We start from the raw sequence: 25145 nt of genomic DNA, 5'->3' as shown, positions 1-25145 counted from the left end.
AATCCGGCGTCGAGCTGGGCCTTGTTTATGAAACAGTCGGCACCGAAATGCAGCGAACAGATATAAACATTCGCGCAACTCAGTTGCTGATCCGGAAAAGCAAATTACATCCACTGTTGCCTTAACGCGGGGTTTTTGGGGAATCTTTGCAGGACTGTCTTGGTCTGGCAACCAAAAACGCACTTTTTTGGTGACATTGTTATGTGCACATCACCTGTCCAGCATCCTACAAGCCAGCGCTTTGATGGGCGTAGCCTGTTGCTTTCGCTCTCTCCCTCTCTCTCTCTCACGCGCTTCCGGTAGAATTGTCCGTAAGGCCCATACAAGGAAATTTCGCCCCCATTAACGTCAAAGGGGACGCATGATCGCAAAAAACTTGCCGAAACTTATGACTAACCGGAAGTAGTATTTTTGACAAAGAAATACTCCCATCAAACGTCCACCTTAACTTTTGAAACTTTGTCCATGTTTAGTATGGGATTCCAAGTCTTTAACAGTGTAAAAAGATCAGTATGCATGAAACAGCATTTCACCCCCCCTTTCAAGTTACACACTCTCTTTCCTTGTTCATTAGAGTTTAATTGCTGGGGAATATTCCCATCTCCACACAGGAGAAGCAGCAGCAAACAGGAGGAATGACTTCAGGAGAAACTACTGACACTATTGTAAAGATGGAGTTTAAAGAAGAACCCTGCAGAATAAAAGATGAAGATACAGAGGAACAAATAGGTTGGTGTTTTCCTTCATTCTCTTTAATGGCTGATGAGGAATATTAAGATGACAACTATCATATCATGTTGTCACAATAGTAGACTTGTCGTCAAAAGTACCGGTACCTCTGTACCAAGTCGATACTTACATTTTAAAAATATTACCGGCCTATTTGAAGTACAGAGTACTGGATCAATCTGGTACCAGCTGATAGGTGTCGCTTTCAAACACTCCCGTACGCTCCAGCACTAAACAAAAAGCAACTAGCTTCTATTTACACTTTATTTTCTTAGCAACAGATGTGTTTTACACTAAGTGAAAATAGCGATAGATTCCATTTACACTGTAAAAATAGCCATATTTTATTTTTAATAAGTTATGTTATTTATGACACTGCATGATCTGCAATCTAATTATTTGAAACATTTAAAGTTTACTTGCTAATAACCCTTGTGTGACATTATGGACATTTTTTGTATTTTGTCTGTGTTAATCCCAACCACATTAACACATACCAACATTTTGGCACAGGTGTGTATTTTTATTGGAATTTCACCTTTTCACCCCCTTTTCAATTTTTTTTTTCTTTTTTCTTTTGCACTAGGTACACATTATATTTCCTCTCTCAGGACCTTTTGGACAAAAAATTCTCCATTGAAACCCTTTAAAACTGCTATTTTTAATCCCAGGGCCATTTAACTGTAAACTGACGCATCTTTGTGTATAGGCCTTTGTTCTGTTGGCAAGGCATCAAAAATGATTAGGGTGGTCAGTATTCTAGCTATAATAAATCATATTCTTTTAACAGGACTAGTCCCTAATGAGTTTAACCAAAGAAATTGCTGATTTTCTATCAGAGTTAGCACTGGCTCCAGACAAAGTCCTAGTTGTTGGTGATTTTAATATCTAATGTAGATAATGAAAAGGACGCATTGGTATTTAGAGACATTCTAAACTCTATTGGAGTTAGACAACACGTATAAGGACCCACTCATCGCCATAATCATAGTTTAGGTCTAATAATGTCACATGGAATAAATGTTGATATCTTTGAAATTCTGCAGCAGAGCAATGACAGGCTGTAAAGTCGTCCCCTCATTTCAAATAAGGCAGGACTATCACCGATGCGACTAAAGATTCCTTTGTAAATTATCTTCATCATCAGTTTTCATCTCTGCAGCATCCCAGATAGCCTGGAGGAACTCGATGTTGTAATGGAGTTTCCATTGACTCTCTCTTTTCCAGCACTTTAGACACAGTTGCACCCCTACATTTAAAGAAGTTTAAAAAATACAATAGTCCAATGCCATGGTACAACGAGCACAACTGGGCCCTTAAAACAGCAGCCAGAAAAATGGAGCGCAGGCTGTAAAAACAGCTAGATCTGCTTATTTTTCTACTCTCATAGAAGAAAACAAACTATATATTTGACATAGTGGCTAAATTACCAAGACATAAAGCTTTTAAGAAATATTTAGAAGAAAATTATAACTATACAACCATTTACTACAGTATCACTTCAGATAGAGCAGTGTAGTACGAACTAAACCCGTTAAGTCATCAAAATCACCAACATATATCCTATGAGACAGTCAGGGGGACGTGGAGACATAAAGTCTGATAAAGTCAAGGGAGAAGAATGGGGAGAAACGCACAGTGAGCGAAAAGCAACGGGACAAAACATTTAAACAAAGTGATTCAGATTTCACTTTCCACAACTACTAGAAGACTTACAGCTGTCAGACAGGTTGCTTACGTCACATCTACGTCCTCAAGCTCAGTCTGAGCCTGCGCAGTTCGCTCAGCCATCAGGAAGTGAGTGCTTCTAATTGACTTCATTTTCCGCTGTTGAAGTCTATGGGGGTCGCTGTGTCCATTTCTTTTCCTGTCTATACTTTGAAACAATCGGCATTGTAAAAAGCGCTACATAAATAAAGGTTACTTGACACCTAAATAACCTGTTACTGCCATTTTTAAAATCCTTTAAATAGGCTATAAGAATAGTCTTACATTTATATTTAGTTAAACATCTGTTATCCCTTTACAGTTCCTACTCTCATAAAATACTTACAAGTTGACTTTTAAACTTAAATTAAGCATCCAACAGCAGACATTTCTGCTAAATTAATGTTTCTCAATGGGGGTTTTCAGAGCACAACAGAGTTGGAAGTGTTTCACCAAAGATCCAGGCAAAACAACATTAAACATGTAGGCTAATCGGCCTGTTTAATGCGACATGTAATGCAACATGTAAACTATGTATTGTTTATTTTGCCATGAATCAAGCACCTAATCTGCTGTGGATTAAATTTTGAATGTCAAATTTGTAACCGTTTCATTTTTTGGCTGCTCCTCGCTGATTGGCTGCTATTTGCGATAAGCCATATAATACATTTTTAATACTCTTTTTATTTCTGTGCAGATGATATGCAAGTGTACGCCCTGTGCCAAAACAAAATATTACTGAAAGCTTCTTTTTATTTTATTTTTTAGAAAGCAATCTCACATTTTTAACACATTGTTAAGATTTATTGTGGTTTATTAGGTTCATTGTTTAGCTTTGATTTTCTAGCAGTTTTAAAGTTCAACATGTTTCATAAAATATATATAAAAAAATTATATATATTTTTAATATACTTAAGCCTCTATAACTTTTTTGGTTCCACTTTTTACTACTCTGCCATGTGTCTTCTTTAAAATGAGACCAAACTTTAAGTCTGTGCTCCCAAGATTCAAATGTTTATGACATTCAAATGTATTTTGAAGATGGAAATTTTCATCCTCTATGGACCTATGTATAACTTTTTTATTTTATGCATAAGGGTTAATGTAAGCCTATTACTTATAATTATTAATAGCTTTAATAATTAATTGATTTTATTAAATATCTTGATTTTTAAATTATTAAATACAAAAAAAAAAAAAAAAAAAACGAATTATTTGCGGTCCATGTACATTGCATTCATTTTTTAATTTAATATTGAAATGAGAATTCAGCTTGACTTTGTTTTAAGGTTCAGGGGTAGAAAATTGATAAACATGACTTGATTTCCAGTTGGATGGGAATGAGATGCCCCTTTCCGCTGATCAACCAAGTGTCGCTTTAATTTCTTCTTCAGTTCCATGAAACAGAATAATTGTCCTCCACTGCTATAGTTGGGCTGATTTTTGAAGTGTTTATTACAAATCTATTTAGAATATTTTTTATTTATTTTATTTTTTACACAGGACGAGATGTAAACATACTTTATGTGCGTGCACAAAACAATTGAATCCATTGACATTTGCAGCTCTTTTTATGTTGCAGGATAGGATAGATGTTATGGGAGACACTTATGTCACCAACTATGGAAGGGTAGGTACATCATTGGGGTCATCAGCTTGGCACCCTCTTTCTCTGATATATAGTTAATGAGCCTACAACATCTCCAGCTAACCGTTGATACCTGGCATCCCAGGAACACCCCCCTCAGCTCCATTCCCCACTTCCTTAATATTCTGGCTGCTTCTCTCAGGTGCCTCTGCAGTTTTAATCCCACTTCCTCCAAATTCAGTGTTCCATCCACAAACTTGTATTTCAGCAGCTAGCTCAGCATATCAAGCCACATTGGTCAAGCCTATCACCCAGTCATCATTGTATCCCATAAGTCTTGCCATATCACCACATCCTCCTCTCAGAGGCTAGATTCCACCTGCTAAGTGCCTACTACTCCTGGGTGGTACAAGGGCCTGACTACACCTCCAGGCCCTGGTCCTCCACTGATCTCCATTACCATCTCAGACTCCCGTCTGTGTGGTGGGCTCCACCTCCCAAGACACTGTTGTTATCGGTCTTCCCCTAAATCCATCAACATAATGGCTCCTACCACCATCAACTCTGCCTTCGGCATTCGGCATGACTGAGCTCTGGGTCACTTCCACCTGTCCACTCCTACCCGCATCACCACAATATGATTTTGTGTGGTATATGATTAGTTCATTCCAAAATGAAAAATGAAAATTCCTTGATAATTTACTCACCCCCATCTCATTCAAGATGTTCATGTCTTTCTTTCTTCAGTCGAAAATAAATTATGTTTTTGGAGGGAAACATTGCAGCATTTTTCAATGGAAACCAATAGGTTGAAGGTCCAAAACAGTGCAGTTTTAAAAGGCTTCATAGGGGCTCTGCATGATTTCAGCCGAGGAATAGGGTCTTTCTCTAGCAAAACGATTGGTCATTTAAAACTTTTTTCTTTTCTTTTTTTTTACATGCATTTTAACCGCAAATGCTCAACTTCGGTGTTGTGATATTTTTCACGAGGTAAATTATCTGGAAAATTGGAAGTGAACTACTCCTTTAAAATTTCTGTAGTAATATTTCTAATACTACTACAGTAATACAGTCATATAGTATATTTCTGTAGCTAATATTTCTTTGGCACGTACTGTATGTTGTCAAACCCTGATCAATACAGAAGAGAGCCCTTTCTAAGGGTGCTTTCACATCTCTAGTTCGGTTCATTTGGTCCGAACCAAGGGCAAACAATTATACATTGTTGCATTTTTCAGATTTTTTGGTTCCTTTTCACACCACACTGATTGCTTTGGTCCGAACCAGTTGAAACGAACCAAAACGCAGGCATGTGACAACATCCACATCACTCATTGGCCATGGCGTATTTCCTAAACTGCTTTTCGATTCGTCAGAATTTACGTGTGGGAAAATTCCAACAGGAGAGGCAAAGCCAGCAAACTATAATAACACTATGGAGAGACGACTGCGCGGGCCAGTTTTGTCCCTGGCAATAATCTACTACACTGTGTGTATTTACCACAGTATGCAAACAAAACATTTCTATAATGAAGCGTGGATGCGACATGAAAACAACGTTCTAATGCACTGCAGACGGCGAGCGCGCATCGCTCGTCACTTCAAGAGGAGGCGTGCATTAATTATTAACTCTTGACATGCTTCCATCTTCCGAAAATATTGCCAACGATCTTTCAGGTAATAATATCATGCACACAATGTCAGCGCAGCTAACTACGGCAGCTGGTAAGTCCAAAAATGATCAGTACTTTTGCAGTTGGTTCTGTTCGAGGTCGGATCACGTTCTCACCACAAACAAACCGCTCCAGAGTTCGTTTGAAATCGTACCGAGACCACCTCTTCAAGGAGGTCTCGGTACGCTTGTTTGGTCCGCTTTTGGTGCGCACCCGAGTGCGATTGCTGCTTTCAGACCTGACCAAACGAACCGCACCAAAGAGGGAAACGAACTCTAGTACGATTCAACCGAACTAAATGAGGCAGGTGTGAAAGCACCCTAAGCCCTGCTCAGTGTGGTTTGTGTCAAAGCATAGCCAAGAAATCTAGACGCACCCTAGCGGCAGCAAATCTGCCGCGAGTGTCGTCTAGCAACTCTCGATACCTTCTGAGCTGTAAAAAACAAACTCTGGTCAGGCCAATCTCATCGTGTATAGAGTCGATGGGCGGAGCTTAACATAATGACGGCAGAGTTGCGTTTGCGTGCTACTAGTAAACACAGAAGCTGGTGAACGACGGTCTTTCGAATCAGCTTTGACCATGACTCTGGAAGACTTGGAGTTAAGCTTTTATTTGCGAAAAGAACAAAGAACGGCACTGAAGTCATTCTTAAAAAAGGAAGATGTGTTCAGAGTTTTGCAGACCGGATACAGCGAATGTTTAATCATCAACTAGTCTCGCTTCATTGCTCTGGTTGTTTTGAAAGACAACCATTTATCCTGCCCCTCGGATTAAGCCCGTCAATAGTGAGTTTTCAGACCAAACATCTTGATGTGGGTCTGGCTTGTCAGGCTAGTCAAAGCATTCCTTAGTCTGGTTATTTGGTTAGAGAGGGATTATTTGTAATAAACACTTCAAGAATCAACTGAACTATAACAATGGAGGACTACTTATTCTGTTGACTGGAACTGGAAGAACTGAAAGCATTGCTCTTTGTTAACCAATCAGTGGAAAGGGACGTCTCATGCCTGGCCACATGTGGAATAAAGGATGATTGGACCCTTTGTTAACCTGTGGTTTGTTGCTCTGTGTTTGTGCTAATGCGCTCATCTGTAGACATTTCAGAATTCCTTCCTACAGTTGCTTAATAAATGTGGGTTTTCCACACAAACAAATTAACATGTGTCATAAGTATGAGGGAAAAAAAAAGTTTTTAGCTGTGTCTGGCTTCGGTCAGGCTCGGACATAAATATCTTAATGCCTGTTAGGCTCAGGTTGGATTCGGTTACTGCTCTGTCAGACGCGGGCCTGGCTCGGACAGAAAAATGCGGCCTGATCCACACACTAATGTGGAATTCAGAACATTCAAACCGTTCTTATCAGTTTTCTACTCCTGAACCTAAAAACATAAAACCAAGCTGAATTTCTTTCAGTTTTTTTTTCTTCTCATAATTTTCTGCTTTCAATATTTAATTGAAATGGTTTTTGCTATGGTACTGAGTTTGGTGCAAAGAATAGAAAATTGTACTGGCATTGCTGACTTTAAAAAGGTTGGTATCATTACAAGGCCATTGGCATAAAAATTCTGTGCCGTACTGAACTTTACTGAACTGTGCCACTCTGTGAAAATGAGCCATAAGACTTTACATTAAGATTTGTGCTAAGTTAAGGATTAACTTATAATTAATTTAGGGTGCGTTCACACTTGTAGTCTGCTTAGTCTGCTTAGCGTTCACACAGGCATTTTTAACAGCGAACCTAAAGTTACCGAACCAAAGGCATAGGGAGACGGTAACAACCTGATTGGTCGGCTTATATGACGTAGGAGCTCGCTTACCGAACATTCAAAACAATGCTGTGTGCGGATTACACGCGCGGGCATTTTATGCGTGTACATATGGCATTATTTTTTACCAGAGAACTCATGAAGAGCTCATGAAATGTTCAAAACATTCAAAACAACGCTGTGTGCTGGATTAAACGCGATCATTTAATGCGTGTACATGTGGCATTATTTTTACCCGCTGAAAACTCATGAAGAGCTCATAAAATGTTCAAAACATTCAAAACAGCAGCAGGATTTCCTCCGTTGTGCAGAAAAGAGACGGCCGTTCTGTCGTCTGTACCTGCTAATAATGGGCAACACAGGAACTTTGATGAGAAGAGCCAGGTATGCTTTTTGTGTGTTTTTTCTAGCATTTTCGAAACATGCTCGTCTGACCAAATATTGATTAGGCACTTCCTCGTTGCTCCACGTTTGCCCTCTAACGTTAAAGTTACTCATTTTGGATGCACCGATCTACGACGGATTGGATACGACGACCGCGGAAGCGTCGTCAAATCAGCTGCATTATGCGTCGCATCTTGTGACATTGTACGTCCGGTTTTTGGTCCGTTTACATGTCTTTGGTCCGTGTTGCGTTCATATATCAATCGAACCGCACCAGAGTTCGTTTGGAAGCGGACCGAGACCCATCTTTTTAGCGGTCTCGGTCCGCTTGTTTGGTGCGCACCAGGGTTCGGATGACAGCGTTCACATATGTTCAAATGAACCGCACTAACCGACCAACCGCACCAGGGTTCGTTTTAATCGAATCAAACATGACAAGTGTGAACGCACCCTTAGTTTCATTTGTTCATCTTTAATTGACTTATATGAATTTAATATGTTGCTTTTAGATCTGATGGATGTGAATGAAGACAAACAGCATTGGTTTCAAAAACCTCATCACTTCACAAATGAAGATAGAAAAACTGTCATTTCACAGACTGAAAAGAATTTAACACAGAAAAGTTTTGTAAAAACTGAAGTCAAAGGATCTTTCACCTGCTCTGAGTGTGGAAAGAGCTACAGATATAAATCAAAACTTGACATACACCTGAGAATTCACAATGGAGAAAGGCCTTATATATGCACTCAGTGCGGAAGGAGTTACATGCGTAAATCAGACCTTAACAAACACATGAGAATTCACACGGGAGAAAATCTGTTTATGTGCACTCATTGTGGAAAAAGTTTCATTGAAAAAAGAGACCTAAATGTGCACATGAGAATTCACACTGGAGAAAGACCATTTACATGCACTGAGTGTGGAAAGAGTTTCACATCCAAAAAAGTTCTCAAAGATCATCAGATCTCTCACTCTGGAGTAAAGTTCAGCTGTGATCATTGTGATAAAATGTTTGCTTTTGCGTCAGGCTTAAGAGCGCATCTTAAAGTTCATGCAGATGTAAAGCCTCACTTTTGTTCTGTTTGTGGAAAGAGTTTTCCACTACTGCAAACTTTACATGTTCACCAGTGTATTGATACTGATGTTAAACCATATATATGCATTGAATGTGGGAAGACCTTTATTAAATTGGAAAAATTAAAAACACATCGGAGAATTCATACTCGAGAGAAACCTTACAAGTGCTTACACTGTGGAAAGAGTTTCTCTCTATCAGGAAACCTGAAACATCATGAGAGAGTTCATACTGGAGAGAAACCTTACAAGTGTTCACACTGTGAAAAAAGTTTCACTCAGTTAGGAAACCTGAAAGATCATGAGAGAGTTCATACTGGAGAAAAACCTTTCAAGTGCTCTCATTGTGGAAAGAGTTTCGCTCAGTCAGGAAACCTGAGAGATCATGAGAGAGTTCATACTGGAGAAAAACCTTACAAGTGCTCTCACTGTGGAAAGAGTTTCGCTCAGTCAGGAAACCTGAAATATCATGAGAAAGTCCATACTGGAGAGAAGCCGCACCAGTGCTCACACTGTGGAAAGATTTTCACTCGGTCAGAATACCTGAAAGCTCATGAGAGAATTCATACTGGAGAAAAACCACACCAGTGCTCACACTGTGGAAAGAGTTTCTGTCAGTCAGGAACCTTGAAAGCTCATGAGAGAATTCATACTGGAGAGAAGCCGCACCAGTGCTCTTCATGTGGGAAGAGTTTCACCCAATCATCTAGTCTACGGACTCATGAGAAAATGTTTTGCCTGAAGCGTTCTAATCAGCAGAGTTCTTGTTCATGACTTGTAAATCATATGATATTCAGGTTAAGCAAAAAATGGAATTACCTTTAATAGACTAATTTAATCTAAAATTTTAAAATCTGGATTGTTTGACAAGGGAACCTTTGGGTAAGGCTGAAATAATAGTTTAGAAAAATACTTGTTTCCACACTATTGGCCCATTCTGTTTTTTAAAAAGATGAAATTGAGATGCAAAGGTGACTGCTGGTCAGATGCAATAGTTAATTTATATATATATATATATATATATATATATATATATATATATATATACACAGTGCCTTGCAAAAGTATTCGCCCCCTTGAACTTAGCGACCTTTTGCCACATTTCAGGCTTCAAACATAATGATATGAAATTGTAATTTTTTGTGAAGAATCAATAACAAGTGGGACAGAATTGAAGTGGAATGAAATTTATTGGATATTTCAAACTTTTTTAACAAATAAAAAACTGAAAAATTGGGCGTGCAAAATTATTCGGCCCCCTTAAGTTAATACTTTGTAGCGCCACCTTTTGCTGCGATTGCGGCTGTAAGTCGCTTGGGGTATGTCTCTATCAGTTTTCGACATCGAGAAACTGAAATTTTTGATCATTCCTCCTTGCAGAACAGCTCGAGCTCAGTGAGGTTGGATGGATGGAGAGCGTTTGTGAACAGCAGTTTTCAGTTCTTTCCACAGATTCTCGATTGGATTCAGGTCTGGACTTTGACTTGGCCATTCTTACACCTGGATATGTTTATTTTTGAACCATTCCATTGTAGATTTTGCTTTATGTTTTGGATCATTGTCTTGTTGGAAGACAAATCTCCGTCCCAGTCTCAGGTCTTTTGCAGACTCCATCAGGTTTTCTTCCAGAATGGTCCTGTATTTGGCTCCATCCATCTTCCTTGTACCTGCTAAAGAAAAGCAGGCCCAAACCATGATGTTGCCACCACCATGTTTGACAGTGGGGATGGTGTTCAGGGTGATGAGCTGTGTTGCTTTTGTGCCAAACATAACATTTTGAGTTGTTGCCAAAAAGTTACATTTTGGTTTCATCTGACCAGAGCACCTTCTTCCACATGTTTGGTGTGTCTCCCAGGTGGCTTGTGTCAAACTTTAAACAACACTTTTTATGGATATCTTTAAAAAATGGCTTTCTTCTTGCCACTCTTCAAGGCCAGATTTGTGCAGAATACGACTGATTGTTGTCCTATGGACAGAGTCTCCCACCTCAGCTGTAGATCTCTGCAGTTCATCCAGAGTGATCACGGGCTCTCCTGGCTGCATCTCTGATCAGTCTTCTCCTTGTATGAGCTGAAAGTTTAGAGGGACGGCCAGGTCTTGGTGGATTTGCAGTGGTCTGATACTCCTTCCATTTCAATATTATCGCTTGCACATTGCAAGTATCCTTGGGATGTTTAAAGCTTGGGAAATTTTTTTGTATCCAGATCCAGCTTTAAAGGTCCCATTCTTCGCGTGTTTTCGAAGCTTTGATTATGTCAACAGTGTGCAATATAACGAGTTCATGTTTCGCGTGTAAAAAAACACAGTATTTTTCACACAATTTAGTTATCTGTATACCGCTGTTTCCTCTGTCCTAAAAACAGCCTGATGATTTCCTTGTTCTATGAAGTCCCTTCTTCAAAAATACGTAATGAGTTCTGATTGGGCCAGCGCTTCCCATGTTGTGATTGGACAGCAGCTTAGCGCACTTTGCCCGGAAAGGTCCTGCCTCTTACCATAACGGGGAGATGAAAGCGCTGAATGCGCACTCTTCTCCACGTGAGAGAGCAACAAGACCACACCCCCTATTTGCGTGTACTTGTGGGCGGAGGGTTAGTCAACAAACGGTTCTAGTGATGTCATTCATGCTAGGAAGTGCAGGGGTGTAGTCCAAACCGGCCGTTCGCTGCAGGCTTTGAAAGGGAACTTATGTTAAATAAAATATCTTGCTTGGCATTGAACTTTGAGCTTTATAATTTTACAGGTATTATTTATGCTCCAACAGCAACATTTCACACTAACTAAAGTTTGAAAGATGGAATCGCGAAGAACAGGACCTTTAAACTTCTCCACACCTGCCTGGTGTGTTCCTTCTTCATCATGATGCTCTCTGCGCTTTAAACGGACCTCTGAGACTATCACAGTGCAGGTGCATTTATATGGAGACTTGATTACACACAGGTGGATTCTATTTATCATCATTAGTCATTGAGGTCAATATAAAGGGGCCAAATAATTTTGCACGGCCAATTTTTCAGTTTTTGATTTGTTAAAAAAGTTTGAAATATCCAATAAATTTTGTTCCACTTCATGATTGTGTCCCACTTGTTGTTGATTCTTCACAAAAAATTACAGTTTCATATCATTATGTTTGAAGCCTGAAATGTGGCAAAAGGTCGCAAAGTTCAAGGGGGCCGAATACTTTCGCAAGGCACATAAAATATATACACAGGTGCAGATTTCAAACAAAGTCCATACAAAATCAAAACTTGATGTTTGGTTAACTGAAATTAACAAAAATGAAAAAAAAAAAAAAAATCCCCTGTCAATAAATCAATCAACTTTATTTATATAGCGCTTTTACAATCATGCTTGTGTCAAAGCAGCTTCACAGTGTCAAACAGGATAATATTGCAACAAAATTAGATTTGGCTGTACAGTCGTTCTGGAGAAAACAGTGATGTTATCAGGTTATTTTAATTTATCATATAATATATCATATACTGAAATTAACAAAAATGAAAAAAGAAGAAAAAAATCCCCTGTGAACAAAGTAATAACTCAAACCACTAAGGTCAGCAGGTCATGATGTAAGTGTGGCTGGGCAATACTCATTAACCTCTACTCTTCCCAAAAGTGTTGCCAATTATTTTCCAAGGAAAGTAGCTAAAGCCTGCCCAAAAAGTCGCTAGATTACGTCATGTGTCAATTAGCATATCCATGACGTCACCACGCCATCCTTGCGTTCTGCTTGCCGAATACGTTTTCTTTCCTAATCCGGGCTCTTGTTGTATTTTAATATAATATAATACAGCCGACTGTCCAATAAATGTTTTCATTTCCTATATCTCTTTGTCATACATTAGAAGGAGTATGATATAGTGAATTACAAAAATGTTATATGAGTAAACTGAATTGAGAAACTGGATGAACTAAAGCGCTGTGATTAGTGAGTAATATAAATGATAAGCACAAGAGAAGAATGGAACTCATAACTGTTCAAACTAATTTCTTTAAAAATAAAAAACAAAAGAAACAGATAACGTTAGGTGAGAAATCCGTGGCAACCCTGTGTACTCGTGTAGCTCGCTCATTCACGTCTGTCAGCTGCTGTGTACATTCACCGGCATGCGCTGCAGCTCATCTCAGCCATTCACTGAATGGTAGATGCAGAGAGAGGTGTGACGGCAGGGAGAAAGCAAGACCTCACACTTGCAGGACAGTGCAGGTGACATTTGTAAAGTAACTGACATTTGTCCAAAAAATTACTAGATTTGTCGCTAGTCGTTTTTTTTTAAAGTTGGCAACACTGCTTCCCAACAATGCTATAAATGCAATTTAGCATTTACCAAACAAAAATAATAGGTAAATATCAAAAGAATACCTTTACTCAAACTAAATTATATTTACAACACAATATCCATTTTCATGCCTAACAGAATATAATCATATAACCAAGCATATGCAAAATACTCAAACCAAACAGAGATAACTGAATAAAAAGATCCCCTCTAAATCAGAATATGATGGTACAGTCCAGCTTACTCTGCAACAGTATAGGTTTGGAGGCTGAATTCCTGCCTCTTATTTTGTCTGCTGCCACGTGGAATGTGGCCATCACTCCATGGACCAGAATAATCTAGTACTCAGGTAAAGTTAAACAGCAAAGAGAAATATAAGAGGTGTGCACCCTTCTGTATTAGCGATGCAAAGTCCAATTCATTTTTGTGAACTGGTTCTTTTCGGACAGTTTGGCTCAATGACCTAGTTCAAAAAGTTGATTAATAGGTTCCTGGCATCACGCCAATATGCATTTCTTTTATGTAATTTTTATGCATTTTTCAGTGCCGCTATATCAAGGAAACATTTAGCTGATTATTGCCTGTCATTTACTTAAGTTAATAGTGTTTATGTTCACAGTTAATTAATTTATCTTGTTGGATTCGACAGAAAATTACACAACTACAGTACACATTACAGGCACTGATAAACAAACGCAGATGTCCTTTATGTCCAAGGTATAGCCTATTATAGAATGAGTAAACTCCTTGTTTATTGTCCTTATAAACGTCTTGATTTAAAATATAATCTGCACACACAAAACCATAATATTTTTTTCATGTTTTAATAAAATTAAGGCCTATTTTATAAAACCAGTTTATTTAAAGATCCCATGGTGTGTATTTTTATTTTATTTTATAATGTTTCCTGAAGTGTACTTATATTGTTAGTATGATTTTTACGTCATAAAATATAATTAGAAATAAAAGGCTTTTTTAAAAGGCTGTTTCAAGGGGCGTGTCTGCTGTGAGACTTCAGTGAAAACGTCCACTGTTGTGATTTGGCTTACATCTTTGCAAATAAGTATTAGTTTATCGTGGAGGGGGAGTGGTTTAGAGAGGTCTGCATGCAAGCACTGCCAGCCAGAGAGAGGCAGACTGAGCAGAGCATTTGTGGACCAGAGAGATGATAAAGATTGCTTATATTCTACTGAGTTGTTGAGAGCACTGTGAGCACGAGTTTATTTTGTTTGTACCTGCGAGTTATGAATAAACACGAGCCCCAGTCACGCCGAACCTGTCTTCTTCCTCCTTTGAGCTTTGAGTAGTCTGCAGTCTGTTGATTGCGTGAATGCATTGATTTGTTTCATGCTACTAACAGAAACAATGTGAAGTTGTTTGTTTAGTCACTGGCTTTTGATTCACTGATGCATAAACACCATTAAATGATTTAGAAAGTCTGCGTGAACTTAAATGATTAGCTGCACATCAGAAGTCACTGATCACAGATCAATACATTTCTAGAGAAAATAAAATTAACCCACTGGTTGATAAAGGGATTAAAAAAGACTTATGTTTGCATTTGTACGTCTAAACACCGAGCAACTGCCATGCTCTCTCAAGGACAAACAAATATACCGATGACATGGGCGTGCCAAATTCTCTGGGCGGAGGAAAGGGAGGTAACCAGTCCTGGTATGATGTCATAACAGGAAAATGCAATATCGGCTTGTCTGAGCTCTCATTTTCTCAAAGGCAGAGAAAGACAGCCAGAACTCGGTTTACATCGATCAAAATTTCTAGCCACTTGGGGACAATATTCAGGCTAGGGGAACTAATATTATACATTATTAATGTTGAAAAACCTCATAAAATTAAAATTTCTTGCCATGGGACCTTTAAGTTAATGGTGTTTTATTAGCGAATTCCTTACGTTGGATCCTTTACGTTTTATCAATATTGAGTTACCCATGCACAACTTGGATAAGATTCCTAAAAGTTTCGTACATACAGCATACATTACAGACATGCATACACGTGGATATGTTACATGTCTAAAGTAACCTATATTGAAAGAATAAGTCTTCTGGCTGTTTCACACCGCAAGGGTGAGCAGCTCTTCAGTGTAACTACACCCTGCAGCCGCAATGCTAGAGCCCTATAACATACTAAACTAAAAGAAAGTTTATTATATTTTCTGGCTAGTTTACTTTACTTTTTATAATCATAACCATACTTTCAACCAAACTAAATAATTAAAACAAGTTTGAAGGTAGGCTAAATCTTCTACAGATATTTTTTATTCTCTGTTTTCTTTAATGACACACTCCAGTTATTGTTAAAACACACCACACGTGCTTCTTGTGTGTATTTTGAGCGTTTTTTGTGTGATATTATATTTATTTTGTCCATCAAAAGTGTGCTTTCACTTTACACCATGACTGCAGCTGCTAGAACCTATATAAAAGAAAGTTTATCATATTTTCTGACTTGTTTACTTTATTTTTTATAATCATAACCATACTTTCACCCAAACTGAATAAAACAAGTTTAAATGGGTAAATCTTCTACAGATATTCTTTATTCTTTGTTTTCTTTTTTTGACATACTCCAGTTATTGTTAAAATACACTACACGTGCTTCTTGTGTGCATTTTAAGATTTTTTTTTGTGTGAAATCATATTTATTTTGTCCATTAAAAGTGTGCTTTCACTTTAATTGAGCGTCAGCAGCACAGCAAAAATGGGCTCACGGCCGAAACCCCCGCTTCACTGCTGCTCACTTGTCGCTCACATGCTGCTCCTGCTGCTGCTTCCGGTGTGAATGACCTCATTGATTAACGTGGGCGCCGAAAAAAATACACGCTGCTCACACGCCGCTCACGCTTGCAGTGTGAAACAGCCGTTTATACGTATACATTTTGCTTAACAACATAACATAATTTGCTAACATAATATAATAAACTACAGTAAAATGTATTTAAATCTCTTTACATAAAGGTTTTTGCAGGTTTTAATAAAATGTTTGTATTTAATGAAAGTCATCTTAATAGCACGTAGGCTATTTTCAGTAGCCTACATGCCTCAGACTTCCATCGCCAACTCAATCATCAGAATCCTCTGTAAACTTTGAAAGCTGTTTCAACTGGCTCATTCTTTTGCAGTCTGACGCTACTTCGGCTTTTGCCTCTTGCATCATCAACTTGGACCTATAGTTTGATTAATTAACCGGCTCAACTGGTCGGTTACTTGCTGAGAACGATTTGTTCAAGGACCGAACATCACTATTCTGTATATTCAAGATTTTAATAAACTTTTAACTCATTTTCTTGTCCTGTGGTTTTCTTATAATAAAGGGATTTAAAAAAAGTAACACATTAAATTAAGCTCCAAAATAACCCAGTCAAACCATGTTAAAGGCCAAATGTGTGAGGTGGACTACGCACCCGTCACAATCTCGGATGGCATGAGGGTAAAAGACAAGTAAATGGTGAAAGAATTTCTGGTGTACTGTATTTTCTTTCAATACATAATACAGAATAGATAGAGATATGGAATTATTTCTTAAGATTCAACTTGGATAAGATTCCTAAAAGTTTCGTACATACAGCATACATTACAGACATGCATACACGTGGATATGTTACATGTCTAAAGTAACCTATATTGAAAGAATAAGTCTTCTGGCTGTTTCACACCGCAAGGGTGAGCAGCTCTTCAGTGTAACTACACCCTGCAGCCGCAATGCTAGAGCCCTATAACATACTAAACTAAAAGAAAGTTTATTATATTTTCTGGCTAGTTTACTTTACTTTTTATAATCATAACCATACTTTCAACCAAACTAAATAATTAAAACAAGTTTGAAGGTAGGCTAAATCTTCTACAGATATTTTTTATTCTCTGTTTTCTTTAATGACACACTCCAGTTATTGTTAAAACACACCACACGTGCTTCTTGTGTGTATTTTGAGTGTTTTTTGTGTGATATTATATTTATTTTGTCCATCAAAAGTGTGCTTTCACTTTACACCATGACTGCAGCTGCTAGAACCTATATAAAAGAAAGTTTATCATATTTTCTGACTTGTTTACTTTATTTTTTATAATCATAACCATACTTTCACCCAAACTGAATAAAACAAGTTTAAATGGGTAAATCTTCTACAGATATTCTTTATTCTTTGTTTTCTTTTTTTGACATACTCCAGTTATTGTTAAAATACACTACACGTGCTTCTTGTGTGCATTTTAAGATTTTTTTTTGTGTGAAATCATATTTATTTTGTCCATTAAAAGTGTGCTTTCACTTTAATTGAGCGTCAGCAGCACAGCAAAAATGGGCTCACGGCCGAAACCCCCGCTTCACTGCTGCTCACTTGTCGCTCACATGCTGCTCCTGCTGCTGCTTCCGGTGTGAATGACCTCATTGATTAACGTGGGCGCCGAAAAAAATACACGCTGCTCACACGCCGCTCACGCTTGCAGTGTGAAACAGCCGTTTATACGTATACATTTTGCTTAACAACATAACATAATTTGCTAACATAATATAATAAACTACAGTAAAATGTATTTAAATCTCTTTACATAAAGGTTTTTGCAGGTTTTAATAAAATGTTTGTATTTAATGAAAGTCATCTTAATAGCACGTAGGCTATTTTCAGTAGCCTACATGCCTCAGACTTCCATCGCCAACTCAATCATCAGAATCCTCTGTAAACTTTGAAAGCTGTTTCAACTGGCTCATTCTTTTGCAGTCTGACGCTACTTCGGCTTTTGCCTCTTGCATCATCAACTTGGACCTATAGTTTGATTAATTAACCGGCTCAACTGGTCGGTTACTTGCTGAGAACGATTTGTTCAAGGACCGAACATCACTATTCTGTATATTCAAGATTTTAATAAACTTTTAACTCATTTTCTTGTCCTGTGGTTTTCTTATAATAAAGGGATTTAAAAAAAGTAACACATTAAATTAAGCTCCAAAATAACCCAGTCAAACCATGTTAAAGGCCAAATGTGTGAGGTGGACTACGCACCCGTCACAATCTCGGATGGCATGAGGGTAAAAGACAAGTAAATGGTGAAAGAATTTCTGGTGTACTGTATTTTCTTTCAATACATAATACAGAATAGATAGAGATATGGAATTATTTCTTAAGATTCAACTTGGATAAGATTCCTAAAAGTTTCGTACATACAGCATACATTACAGACATGCATACACGTGGATATGTTACATGTCTAAAGTAACCTATATTGAAAGAATAAGTCTTCTGGCTGTTTCACACCGCAAGGGTGAGCAGCTCTTCAGTGTAACTACACCCTGCAGCCGCAATGCTAGAGCCCTATAACATACTAAACTAAAAGAAAGTTTATTATATTTTCTGGCTAGTTTACTTTACTTTTTATAATCATAACCATACTTTCAACCAAACTAAATAATTAAAACAAGTTTGAAGGTAGGCTAAATCTTCTACAGATATTTTTTATTCTCTGTTTTCTTTAATGACACACTCCAGTTATTGTTAAAACACACCACACGTGCTTCTTGTGTGTATTTTGAGCGTTTTTTGTGTGATATTATATTTATTTTGTCCATCAAAAGTGTGCTTTCACTTTACACCATGACTGCAGCTGCTAGAACCTATATAAAAGAAAGTTTATCATATTTTCTGACTTGTTTACTTTATTTTTTATAATCATAACCATACTTTCACCCAAACTGAATAAAACAAGTTTAAATGGGTAAATCTTCTACAGATATTCTTTATTCTTTGTTTTCTTTTTTTGACATACTCCAGTTATTGTTAAAATACACTACACGTGCTTCTTGTGTGCATTTTAAGATTTTTTTTGTGTGAAATCATATTTATTTTGTCCATTAAAAGTGTGCTTTCACTTTAATTGAGCGTCAGCAGCACAGCAAAAATGGGCTCACGGCCGAAACCCCCGCTTCACTGCTGCTCACTTGTCGCTCACATGCTGCTCCTGCTGCTGCTTCCGGTGTGAATGACCTCATTGATTAACGTGGGCGCCGAAAAAAATACACGCTGCTCACACGCCGCTCACGCTTGCAGTGTGAAACAGCCGTTTATACGTATACATTTTGCTTAACAACATAACATAATTTGCTAACATAATATAATAAACTACAGTAAAATGTATTTAAATCTCTTTACATAAAGGTTTTTGCAGGTTTTAATAAAATGTTTGTATTTAATGAAAGTCATCTTAATAGCACGTAGGCTATTTTCAGTAGCCTACATGCCTCAGACTTCCATCGCCAACTCAATCATCAGAATCCTCTGTAAACTTTGAAAGCTGTTTCAACTGGCTCATTCTTTTGCAGTCTGACGCTACTTCGGCTTTTGCCTCTTGCATCATCAACTTGGACCTATAGTTTGATTAATTAACCGGCTCAACTGGTCGGTTACTTGCTGAGAAAGATTTGTTCAAGGACCGAACATCACTATTCTGTATATTCAAGATTTTAATAAACTTTTAACTCATTTTCTTGTCCTGTGGTTTTCTTATAATAAAGGGATTTAAAAAAAGTAACACATTAAATTAAGCTCCAAAATAACCCAGTCAAACCATGTTAAAGGCCAAATGTGTGAGGTGGACTACGCACCCGTCACAATCTCGGATGGCATGAGGGTAAAAGACAAGTAAATGGTGAAAGAATTTCTGGTGTACTGTATTTTCTTTCAATACATAATACAGAATAGATAGAGATATGGAATTATTTCTTAAGATTCAACTTGGATAAGATTCCTAAAAGTTTCGTACATACAGCATACATTACAGACATGCATACACGTGGATATGTTACATGTCTAAAGTAACCTATATTGAAAGAATAAGTCTTCTGGCTGTTTCACACCGCAAGGGTGAGCAGCTCTTCAGTGTAACTACACCCTGCAGCCGCAATGCTAGAGCCCTATAACATACTAAACTAAAAGAAAGTTTATTATATTTTCTGGCTAATTTACTTTACTTTTTATAATCATAACCATACTTTCAACCAAACTAAATAATTAAAACAAGTTTGAAGGTAGGCTAAATCTTCTACAGATATTTTTTATTCTCTGTTTTCTTTAATGACACACTCCAGTTATTGTTAAAACACACCACACGTGCTTCTTGTGTGTATTTTGAGCGTTTTTTGTGTGATATTATATTTATTTTGTCCATCAAAAGTGTGCTTTCACTTTACACCATGACTGCAGCTGCTAGAACCTATATAAAAGAAAGTTTATCATATTTTCTGACTTGTTTACTTTATTTTTTATAATCATAACCATACTTTCACCCAAACTGAATAAAACAAGTTTAAATGGGTAAATCTTCTACAGATATTCTTTATTCTTTGTTTTCTTTTTTTGACATACTCCAGTTATTGTTAAAATACACTACACGTGCTTCTTGTGTGCATTTTAAGATTTTTTTTGTGTGAAATCATATTTATTTTGTCCATTAAAAGTGTGCTTTCACTTTAATTGAGCGTCAGCAGCACAGCAAAAATGGGCTCACGGCCGAAACCCCCGCTTCACTGCTGCTCACTTGTCGCTCACATGCTGCTCCTGCTGCTGCTTCCGGTGTGAATGACCTCATTGATTAACGTGGGCGCCGAAAAAAATACACGCTGCTCACACGCCGCTCACGCTTGCAGTGTGAAACAGCCGTTTATACGTATACATTTTGCTTAACAACATAACATAATTTGCTAACATAATATAATAAACTACAGTAAAATGTATTTAAATCTCTTTACATAAAGGTTTTTGCAGGTTTTAATAAAATGTTTGTATTTAATGAAAGTCATCTTAATAGCACGTAGGCTATTTTCAGTAGCCTACATGCCTCAGACTTCCATCGCCAACTCAATCATCAGAATCCTCTGTAAACTTTGAAAGCTGTTTCAACTGGCTCATTCTTTTGCAGTCTGACGCTACTTCGGCTTTTGCCTCTTGCATCATCAACTTGGACCTATAGTTTGATTAATTAACCGGCTCAACTGGTCGGTTACTTGCTGAGAACGATTTGTTCAAGGACCGAACATCACTATTCTGTATATTCAAGATTTTAATAAACTTTTAACTCATTTTCTTGTCCTGTGGTTTTCTTATAATAAAGGGATTTAAAAAAAGTAACACATTAAATTAAGCTCCAAAATAACCCAGTCAAACCATGTTAAAGGCCAAATGTGTGAGGTGGACTACGCACCCGTCACAATCTCGGATGGCATGAGGGTAAAAGACAAGTAAATGGTGAAAGAATTTCTGGTGTACTGTATTTTCTTTCAATACATAATACAGAATAGATAGAGATATGGAATTATTTCTTAAGATTCATCTGTGGCAAGAACGAAAAAGAAGAGGAACAAGAGGAGGATGAATCCAAGCAAGAGAAGCAAATAAGAAGTCTTTAAAATCTGCTTTGAAAGTTGTTTTTCAAATAAAGTTTTCCAAATGATATCAGATTGTGTACGTGTTTACCCTGTAACCACATGAAAAGAGGGTAACAAGCACCACCACTTTACAGCCCAGATTCATACTTACCCTATAACTACATGGATAGTTACGGTTACCGCTTAATTAAAAAAAAAAAAAAATACTGTTGCTTTACCTGGTAGTTCCTCCTTTATTCCTCAAATATTACATATTGTTCCCTTACACCTACACGTAATTACTTTATAGTTATAATTACCAAAAGTTATGCTGTAAATTCTAAAGCGTTACCTGCATAGCCAAAGACGACACACAGAATGCAGGGAGAAGGGGGTATGTAAGGGATTTTTTTTATTGAAAACTCTTTCATGTTGCATCCACTCCAATCCACATCCTGAAAAATACATTGGGACAGTCACAAAGGTGTGAGTGTGAATTGGATGAGTAGTGCTGCTTTTGCCCACAGAAGTATTCAGCCATTTGAGTGTGACCACTTACAGACTTTATCCTATTTTCCACGTGTTGGTCAAATAAAAAATTATCTTGCAGAAGACACATTGGGCCTCATTCATGAAACTTTCATAAATATATGAGCAAATTCGAGTAATTTACACGTAAATGGACCTTTAAGAAAACTCTTCTCCAGATTCATAAATGCTTCGTATACCACGGATTCTGTAGTTACATTTGTGTATATAAATTCCAGACATGCGTAAAAAGGACACGTGTACATAATTATACACATAATTAGCATAATCCCTGCCTATGAGTTACAACTGCAAATGATTGAGATGACCAGGAAAGCTGTATCCTCTTCTGGACTTTTTTCTCAGGTTTGGCTCCAGTATTTTATATAAATGCTATAGAGACTAATTGGCCATATGACTCGAAATAATTATTCAATTAGAATGTGTCCACCAATTAGCCAGCTATAAATGCCTGGTGCTCTTCTGAAAATGGCCAAGTGGTGGTGCTTGAAAACCCTTTGCAAGGGCAGCGTTTTTTTCCAGCTGAGAAACTTTGGTTGCTATGATACAGAATATCCATGGCAATGTGTTACTAGTATCTCATTTTGAAGAATATTACTGAATATAAAAAGCAGTAAAAAGCAATATTAACTTCTCCGTTATTATTGTTCAGTCGGTTAATTGGGATGATTGGTTGGTGTCGTTTTTGTCCTGCCCCTCCTCCACTGTGATTGATTGGATGGCCTGGTAAAAAGTAAAAAGTGACGGGCTATTACCCAATGTTAAACAGTAAAAAAAAACTGAAATATTATTATGGTAGTAGGCCTACATGGTGCATCAAAATGCAACGTCAACAGTTTCACTAAATTAGAACACAGAACATTCAAATGTTTTACACACGCCATTACAGCCATTAAAAAGCGGATTTACGAATTATTTACACACAAATTCGTTCTGCTCATGTTTCATGACTGAGGGCCATTGTGTGTGATGGTTGTTGATCAAAAGTGGTTTGGAGAAGAAAAGAAACATCAGTTAATTAATGAAGAAAGAATATAACGATAATAATGATAAAACTGAGGTCACTGTATTCAGTCCACCATCCATTCTAAAAAAGTCTGAACTGAGTCTACTTATTGATGGGTCCTCAGTAATTCCATCTCACACTGCTAAAAATCTAGGCGTAACATTTGACTCTGCTCTTACATTTAAAGCTCATATTAGTTCAGTTACCAAGACTTCATTCTACCACCTTCGTAACCTCGCCCGACTACGACCAGCTCTCAGCACTAAAGATACCGAAACTCTAATCAATGCTTTAATAACCTCACGTATTGACTATTGTAATTCACTTTTTATTGGGCTTCCCGCTAAAACTATCGCTAGACTACAATATGTACAAAATTCTGCTGCCAGAGTCATCCACCATGTCAAAAAATCGGACCACATTACCCCTTTGCTCTATAATCTTCATTGGCTACCTGTCTCTGTCCGCTTCCAATACAAAATTCTACTGTTAACTTTTAAATGTCTGCATGGACTTGCTCCCCATTATCTGAGCTTTTGCACTGGTATTGTCCTCCACGTACTCTCCGGTCATCTGACTCTAGACTACTCACTGTACCTCGTTTCCGTCTCTCTACTATGGGTGGAAGATCTCCTTCAAGTCTCGACTAAAAACATATCTTTTCTTACAATATTTCCAATCTTTCTCTGCTTAGAATTTTTTTCTTCTCTATATATTTGTATGTTTATGTCCTATATTGTGTATGTATGTATATTTTATCTATGTATATTTTGTGTACAGCGACCTTGAGTATGGGAAAGGCGCTATAAAAATAAAACTTATTATTATAAGGCCGAAAGAGTTCCATTCTCAGTGTCTGTACAAACAGGAGACCAGATCATCAAATTGCATTTGTCTGTGTTTAAAAACAACATCAACCAAAAACAAAACAAAAAACGCTCATATTACAGCAGACTTGGCAGAGTAATGGTCTTGTAAGTTGTTAAGAAAAACTCTTGGTTACTGCTCAATGTCAAAGAAATCTTGGGTTCAAAATTGCATTTATTTCGCCATCATAAGCAGTTGTTCATGAAGGTGAACAATGTGGAGGAAGTTGCTCAATCACCTGAAGCGAGAGAAAAAAAGAAATAGAAAAAAAGATTTACAACGGCTATCCACCATCTGACTTGAACATCAATTAAATTATCCACTATTTGATGGCACACAAAAGCCTCTCAAAACCTTACTAAATCATTCCAGAGTAATTTCCAAGACATCTGGTGCCCACAGAATTGAAATATAGCTAGTGCAGAACCCAAAGTTTAAGCGATCCAAGACTCATCGCAAAAGATGCCAAGATACTGCTGTTTTCTGGTGTAATCCAAGGTATGTATGATTATAGTAATGTTACATTAACATGCTTTTAGATATTTTCATGGATATTTTAGATTAATGCATTTATTTACTTTAGGAATATCTACTTACTACAGAAAAACAGTGAAATGACATATACGTAGGTAACAAGAGTGGTCAGATTAGTTGGGATGAGAAACCCCTTTATTGTGCCCCCAAGCTACAGCTTTTGGGCTGCATGGATGGGTATTCCTACTAGGTAATCCAACATGATTCTTCTCAATACAGAGTATGCTAAGCTTCATGTTTAGCAAGGCTCAACTGAGGATGACGTTAGCCTAAAAATCTAGACGCACCCTAGCGGCAGCTAATTTAATTTGCCCGCAAGTGTCGTCTAGGCACTCTCAATACCATTCTGAGCTGTATTCCTCAAAATCTGGACGGCCCAATCACATCATGTATAGAGTTGGCGGGCGGGGCCATAATGACGACGGCCAAGTTGCGTTTGCGTGCTTCTAGTAAACACAGAAACTGGCGAACGGCGGTGGTCTTTTGAATCAGCTTTGACCGCGACTCTGGAAGACTTGGAGTTAAGCTTTTCTCTGAGAAAAGAACAAAGAACGGCACTGAAGTCATTCTTAAAAAGGGAAGATGTGTTCGGAGTTTAGCCGACCGGATACAAC

General features: G+C 37.6%; 1 protein-coding gene across 6 annotated transcripts in view; it reads left to right on the top strand.

Annotated features, from left to right (window-relative positions):
- The window catches only part of LOC137046363 (gastrula zinc finger protein XlCGF8.2DB-like), a 45459-nt gene that overhangs the window by 8293 nt on the left and 12021 nt on the right, over window positions 1-25145 (top strand). For 3 of the 6 annotated variants that reach the window (XM_067423544.1, XM_067423547.1, XM_067423546.1), the window contains 2 exons: window positions 612-729; window positions 8357-9904. In XM_067423544.1, coding sequence (XP_067279645.1) covers window positions 636-729; window positions 8357-9696 — 1434 coding nt within the window. In that variant the 5' untranslated portion in view covers window positions 612-635 and the 3' untranslated portion in view covers window positions 9697-9904. Of the gene's footprint in view, window positions 1-574; window positions 730-8356; window positions 9905-25145 lie in introns of those variants that run through there. The other 3 variants (XM_067423545.1, XM_067423549.1, XM_067423551.1) reach the window with 2 other exon arrangements.

Source organism: Pseudorasbora parva, chromosome 18 (assembly GCF_024679245.1).
Source record: "Pseudorasbora parva isolate DD20220531a chromosome 18, ASM2467924v1, whole genome shotgun sequence".
Lineage (NCBI taxonomy): Eukaryota > Metazoa > Chordata > Actinopteri > Cypriniformes > Gobionidae > Pseudorasbora > Pseudorasbora parva.
Note: the sequence above shows the minus strand (reverse complement) of the source record. Positions and strands in the feature narration are given on the sequence as shown.